The sequence below is a fragment of the Nematolebias whitei genome, chromosome 10 (assembly GCF_014905685.2).
Source record: "Nematolebias whitei isolate Nwh7 chromosome 10, NemWhi1, whole genome shotgun sequence".
Taxonomy (NCBI): Eukaryota; Metazoa; Chordata; class Actinopteri; order Cyprinodontiformes; family Rivulidae; genus Nematolebias; species Nematolebias whitei.
The window spans coordinates 778057-785567 of NC_056507.1; the positions used below are offsets into that span (position 1 = coordinate 778057).

General features: G+C 42.4%; 2 protein-coding genes across 2 annotated transcripts in view; both read left to right on the forward strand.

Annotated features, from left to right (window-relative positions):
- bet1l (Bet1 golgi vesicular membrane trafficking protein-like) overlaps positions 1-3406 on the forward strand; it is a 7336-nt gene extending 3930 nt beyond the window's left edge. The window contains exons 3-4 of the mRNA XM_037682502.1: positions 2474-2530; positions 3068-3406. Coding sequence (XP_037538430.1) covers positions 2474-2530; positions 3068-3235 — 225 coding nt within the window. The 3' untranslated portion in view covers positions 3236-3406. The remainder of the gene's footprint in view (positions 1-2473; positions 2531-3067) is intronic.
- Positions 3407-6256: 2850 nt separating this feature from the next.
- Positions 6257-7511, forward strand: part of deaf1 (DEAF1 transcription factor) — a 16099-nt gene continuing 14844 nt past the window's right edge. The window contains exon 1 of the mRNA XM_037682504.1: positions 6257-6449. Within this exon, the coding sequence (XP_037538432.1) occupies positions 6257-6449 (193 nt within the window). The remainder of the gene's footprint in view (positions 6450-7511) is intronic.

Consider the following 7511-nt stretch of genomic DNA (forward strand, 5'->3'; position numbering starts at 1 on the left):
TCAGCTCCATCTCACGGAGTATGGTGAGACAGATCAGCTCCATCTCACGGAGTATGGTGAGACAGATCAGTTCCGTCTCATGGAGTATGGTGAGACAGATCAGCTGTCAAATTAAATAAAGCTATGTCCCAATGTGTGCTCAATAATTTAGCTTATGGTCATATTTCTGTGGCTAGTGTTGATTAATTGTGGCAACCAGCTTAAACTAGAGAAATCGCATTTCCTGCGAAAACAGCGTGAAGGCTTATTGCAGAACAACTTGCTGAAAAACAGCTGAAATTAGCTAAAACATGCACAAATGTAGCTGAAATGGAAGAGCAAGCCTAAATGAGCAGAAGACAGCAGAAAGAGCATAATAGCTGAATTAAGTTTAAATAAACAGAAATTAGCACAAAAATTAGGAAGTTAGGTAAAAGAAAAGCTGAAATTAGCAAAGAAAAACAGCTGAAAAGTAACTTAAAAAGCAGAAAGAAGCTTAAGTTACTAGAAGGAAGTGGAGAGAGCACATTTTTGCTGAATTAGGCTGAAAATGTGGTTGAATGACAAATACAAAACTTGAATCCTTGAAAATTTGAAATTATTGCAAAAAATGTGGAATTAGCTGAAAAAGCTTAAATTAGCATAAACCAGCGAAATAGCAGAAAAAGCTGAAACTTGCATACATTTTTTTTTCTCACTCGTACGAGGCGGATGCTTTCTCTTCCCTCTCCTGACCGCCTCCTGCTTATTTTGCTCTCTGTCTCTGTATCGGAGCTCATATTTTACACATCTTCACAAAATAAAACTACCGTATTATCCGACCTATAAGTCAGACTTTTTTGCATAATTTACATGCCGTGCGACTTATAGGCCGAAGCGACATATTAATGGATTCGTTCCCATATTTATAAACTATTTTTTGGCCGAGATATGATCGTTTTTATTCATTCTGACTGAAAAATAGTTGAGCAGTACCACTTTCAGCCACTTGATGGCAGCAGAGTAGTAGTAGCTGTATGGCATTATGTTGTGTCATGTAATAGGTAAACGTGGCTATAATGACAAATTCTAAAAAGTTCAAGACAAAAACAACTGGACTTTATTTATTATACTTTATTGTTTTTTTCTTGAACTTTTTTGAATTTACCACGTCCTGGATGACTGAGAATCTTCACCAGCTATTAATGACACAATCGACTTTTTGTAGAACAACTGTGTCTGAGTGGTTAGAACAGTCATCCTCCAATGGGAGAGTTGAGGGTTCGACTCCACCAGCAGTCACATGCTGAAGTGTCCCTGGGCAACACACTGAACCCCTCATCGTCTCTGATGTGTGTCCCATCAGTGTCTGAATGTGATGAAGCTCTGATCAGTCTCTTTAGAGTGATTTGTTCAATTATCTTCATAGAGATCTAGTATAGAGCTGTATGAATGGGAGGGCACAGATTGTTGTAAAGAGCTTTGAGTATCTTGAAATAAGATGGAAAGGAGCTGTATAGGTGCAGTCCATTTACCACAGAACCCCCACCTTGATTCTGCTCGCTGCTTGGACCGAACGTCAAACCAGCTGCACCGCTCCGGTGAAAAGCAGCTGATTTGACCGTTAAAGTGCATTTATTAAGCAAATGTTAGACCGAGACACACATTTAATATCATTTCGAGCAAACAAATAATTGTTTTTAAGCGTTAAACTTGTTCAGTTCTTGTTAAAGTCCTCCCGTGCACGCTCCCACTGCTGCCATTTGGCAGGCAGCCCACCCATTTTTGACACACCAGTCCACATTGTCACCGCTGCCGTGTAACAAACGTGACACGTCAGCGGTGACGCATAACAGATGCGCCGTACACGGCGAAGCCACATATTTATGGATTTTTCCACTTTATTAGACAAATATGAACGGATGCAACTTCTAGGTCCGCTGGAAAATATGTTACTGTTGTGGATCTGCTCAGCTGGACTTTCAACACAATCAACCAAAATCTTTCCAGCAACGCGACAGGGTCCTGGAGAGCCCTCATGCCCCGTTGAGAATGTCAGGAGGACGCCGAAGACGTAAACGATCGTATTTATGATAACAGGTTTCCTGTTGTTTGGAATCGGCTGGTTCCTGAAAAAACTAACTTGTATGAATCATTTGTAAATGTCTACTGTTGTTGTTCACTGTTGTCATCACTCTGTTTAAATCAGGTCTCCTTTGTGAATGAGTCCTCGTGGCTCAATGGGACTAACCTGTAGAAACAAAGGTTGAATGAATGAAAGTGTGGTAGTAGCTGAGAGTCGTTCTCAAAGCATGTTTGAGATCACGAAGGACTTTTACAAGGTTTGACCCACGGCTGAGCTGCGTTTCTTCTCGGTGATATTAGTCAAAGGTCGGGGCTGGCAGGCGGAGGGTGAAGGTGTTCTTTAGATGAAACTTTGCGTCACGTTTCGAGACCAGCCCAACTTTAACGGTATCAGTTTGTAATGAAATGTTTGCACTTGTGTTTCTGACAGCTGGCCTATGAGATTGACCGAGAGGTCGACGACCAGAACGACTACTTGGACGGCATGGTGAGGCCTTCCTGTGTCTTCACCACCTGCTGATCATTTGTTCAAGCACTTGCACTCATCCCTCCTTTTCTTCATTCATTTACGAATGCCAGATTTGTATGTTTTGGTTGGTGGGGGGGCTCCATGTGGTGTTTTTTGGGACCGGAGGCTAGGGACAGAGGGCTGTACCCTCAATACACAAGTCCCACCTACACACCCTCTCAACATGAGTCCGTTAGTGTAACGGTGCTGGTGAGAACGACGTCAATCAACGATCTTCACCTGAACTAAATGACCTGCGCTCCTTTTCTTTTTGAAAATGTTCCATTGGTTTACATGGAGGGGTTGGACTTCATCCGTCCTACAGGGGGTGCTTGTCCTCTGTGGCCTCAACTTCCAGCTTCCAGTCCTGTTTCTAGTTAAAACATAAGTGCATAAAGATGTTTAGCCCAGCCTGGACAAAGGTTTTTACCTTTTTCTCTGCGTTCTATACCTGATGATAAGTACTGTTAATAGACAGAACCTCGCCTAACTGGACCGTCCCTTTGTCTCTGTCAGGACTCCAACTTCCTGAGCGCCACGGGCTTGCTGAGCGGCAGCGTGAAGCGTTTCTCCACCATGGTTCGATCTGGCAGAGACAACCGCCGCCTCCTCTGCTACGTCTCCTTGGGGCTGGTCCTCGTCTTCTTCCTTCTCTATTACCTGGTCTCCAGGATCCAGCGCTGACCCGGGTGGGGAGCTCAGGCTGTAGACTGGAACACTGTACATAGGATTAAATAATCTCAGCTTTTCACTCAGCACCAAAGTGGACGTTGAAGGAAAGTATTTAGGTGAGCTGCTGTACAGCTCACTGGTGAAATCCATTTCCCAAAGGTTCCTGGACTGTTTGAGGGGGGGGGGGGGTGTAAAAGAATCAACACGTTTATACACTCAAGACCCACGGGTCGAGTCTGATCCTCAAGATGATCATTTAAATGTAAAATACTGCACCTCCTCTCATTTTGTCTTTAAAATCCTGATACATCATTTAGTCCAAACTTGTCTTGGCAGCTGGCTAACTTTGGAGCCAGAAAGAAGTCTGGATCATTCTGTCACTGGTTCTGATGAGGACAGAGCAGCAGAACATGGAGAAGATCAAACTCTTCTTCATGAACTGCAGCAAACATCAAACTGCAGGTATCTGACTCGATGAGGGATCAGCTGAAAGTGGCTCGGACAAAGTTTTTATGTTTTGGCTCCTTTCGGTAACGGAGTTGCACACCCCTTCCTGCAGCCAGGAAATCCAAATTTGGGCAGAGAGTAGGCGGAGCCCAAGTGGCATCCAAGAACAAATGTCCCTGTAAATGTGTCCCATTGGAAAAGATGTCTCGGCTCCTGACCTCACAGCATCCCAACGATGAACTCAATAAAGACAGGAAGTCGACATGTGGAAGCAGCTGATCTTTGGTGGCAGCAGATTTATCAACGTGGAGGGAACCTCGTTTATTTCATTTACTTTTTGTGTACAAGTGTTTCTGTTCATGTGCAGGCTTGTTTCTGACATTGAATGACAGATCTATCATTAATTAGTTTTCTATAATCAATATTTTTGAGTGTTTTGTGCTGATCAGGCATGATGCATGAAAACCTGATGGTGATCCAGTCAACTGAAAAGGTTTCCTGCAGAGACGCTCGTATATTGACGTTATTGTGGGAGTTGTATTTGCTGACAATGCTTTGGTTTTGTTGTATATTAATAAAAGAACGCATATATTTATTTTTAAAAATCATGACTCGCATCACTACTTTAATTTCTTAACCAAATTATAATGAATGGCAAAATAAAACCATTTCAAATTTAATTTGTTGCTTTGCCTTTAAAATTTCGGTATGAAACCGTTTTAACACTGATGTCTGAAAACTGCGGACCAGATTTGTGAAGACTTGGCGGGGCCGGTCTGAGACCAAAGTCCACTCCTGACGGGGTGAGACGTGGATGTTGGGTTCGATTTAGGGCTTTGGAGTGACCCGAGTTTAGATTGGCACACTTTTTAAATTCAAGCTTTATTTCTAGAGTGAGCCTGAAGGACTCCTTTACAGGAGAGGCCTGTTTTAAACAAAGAACACAGAGGAGCTACAGGCAACAATCATAAAACATCTAAACTGAAAAGTAAATGGAAGAAATGATGTAAAAATGAAACAAGCTACATTATAAGGTGATGTAGAAGACTAACAACATGCAGACAAACTAAAGGACCTCCTCCGCTCCTGGTTCCTGGAACATCTTGTGAAAAGATCTGAAGCTCTCGACCTTTGACCTCTCTAAGTGACTTCAAACATCTGGTAAGTTCCTGGAAGAACCAACGCAGACATGTTCCTGTTTTCAGTTTTCTACATCGCCTTCTTATCTAACTTTGTTTTATTACCATTTCATTTGTTCTTCTCTATTTATTTGCTTTCTTTATGATTGTTGTCTGCACGTGGTTAAAAAGTCAGGTGTCTTGTAAACGAGTCCCTGAGGCTCAGTGGGATTAACCTGTAGAAATAAAGGTTGGATGAATGAGGCAGAAGAACCGCTGGGACCGACTTCCTGTTTGAAAACAGCATCCCTTTGGTTTTATCATCTTTTAGCACAAGTTTGAGACGGAACAAATCTAACTGGACGATGTCGAATGCAGACTAAAAGATGAAAAACGTGTTGTTTAATTTGGGATAAAGGTCAGAGTTGTTCTACAGAAATGAATGGAAGTCCATATTCAGATCAACATGTTTTGATTCTTTTGACATTTTTCTTCCCACCGATCTGTCTTCAGGAACACAGCACGACTGCTTCACTAACCCTTTTAATGATGAAGCAGGATGGATTACAGTACTGTGCTGCACTTAGACCTGTCTAAAGCTTTCGATACTGGACATCACATCACCTCATCTCAGGTATTGGTTTCTCAGTGTTGGTTGAGCATGCATCACACTGTTCCTTACTTTTCTATCAGATCGGAGGCAATGTGTTCGACACAATTCAACCTTTATTTAGACAGGTTAATCCCATCACAATGGTACTTTTTTTAGTTATTTAACGGTCACAGCCACAAATGGTGTGCCACAAGGCTCAGTTTTAGGACGCACTCTTTTTATAACTTATATAAATAATGTAGATCAAACCATTCCTGACACATCCTCTATGCTGACAATACAATCGTTTATTGCCGAGACAATCATAAAAGAGGCATCCAGATTTTTTTACAAACTAAAATGAAATGGCAACCAAAAGGACAAAGTAGCGAAAAAACAGCTGGATGATGAGGCGGTGTAGAAAACTCAAAGGAACATGTCTGCATTAAGGACATAAATACAGATACAACATTTAACTCTAAATGTTCCATTCCTGTTTTAATTTTAATAGAACGTGCAGAAAGTGACGGTTACTGTTAAATGTGCTCCGACTAAAAACCCAAGTGGGAACGTTTTAAAAAGCAGGACGTTCGTAGTGGCCGTCGTGTCGTTTCGGCTCAACTCGTGTATTTCCGGTTTTTTCCGGCGTGTCGCGAGGGACATGAGGTTAAAGTAAACAAAGAGCGGCCATTGCGCCTTTGGGGTGAACTGGTTTCTTTCTTTCACGTGTCCCTTAATTTTACGGTGAAAGTTCTGGTTGAACCGATTTCCGCCGCCTGGTTCCGACCTCGCGCTGATCTTGGGTTCGGTTCGGTTCGGGGTCGCTCCGTTCCGCGGCCGCTCGGTCCCGTTCGGCTCCTCTCGTTCTTCGGAATCATGGACGAGGCGGACTCGGCGACGAAAGCGCTCGGGCTGGACGAACCGCCCATCGACGGGACGCCGGTGGACGAAGTGGGCTCGGATACCGAGTCGGAGGCCGAAGTCACGCGCATGGCTGTGATGGCAGAACCGGGAAACATCGACATGGGAGCCGAGTCGCTGCCGAACGAGGCCGAGGCGGCGTTTGCAGGTATGGAGGCACGAAGTGTGGGAGGCGGCCATTGGTGTTCAGGAGCGCTGAAACGTTCATCAGTGAAATTAAACCAAACGAACAACTTTGTTTTTATATAAAAATCCAACTCTTGTATTGTTACGTCAAACTACGTGAAGCCTGATCTGGTCGTAACCGCAGACAGAGCCGAGAAGTTCGGCAGCGCCAAACTTGGTTCAGTTATCGTGTAACTTCACTTTGACAGCGCCACAAAACGCATAAATATAAAGTTTTATCTTTGTCATGCTAAATTTACTAATTATGTTAAATGTCCTCAAATTCGGCAGTGATAAACATGTAGATAAATGGCAGTGTGTAGAGTTTTAATTCAAGTGTTTGGAAGGTTCCTGCTGGAAGCTGCAGCCACTCACTCAATTTTAGGAAACTATAGGATTTTAAAGAGAAATTAGTTAAGTTTCAACAATAAAATAATATGAGATTATTAAATTAAAGACCTAGCTTTTTGAAGAAATGTATATGAGCCACTGCCTCGTGCCAGAGTTTTACATTAATGTACTTTTATTAGCTTTGTATAAACCTTAAGGTAACTTTAGTCTCCAGCAGCAGTTGTTGCCAGATCACCCACAACATCAATTACTGTCAAACTGACTGAGCTACAGATGGTTCTGAGTTGTTAATTAGCTGTGGAAGCCATTTTAATTTGGATTAATGACAAACGTTCATCCTTTTAGAGTCAGAGTCTGAGTTTCTTTATTGTCATTCGCACCTCATGTGGTACATGTGGTGGAGCGAAATTATGTCCACAGGGTCCCAGTTACATCCAACAATAAAATGTATAAGAAAAACAGTGATAACATCTAAGATATGAACTAAGAAAAACATCAACTAAATATACACTAAGCACTCATAACATAAAACATTGAACATCAGCACAAACATGAACATGAGTCTGTGAGCAGATGTGCACGCATGAACACATCAACATTAAAACAGATCAGCAGCAACATGAAACAGATCAGCAGCAACATGAAACATCAGCAGCAACATGAAACAGATCAGCAGCAACATGAAACAGATCAG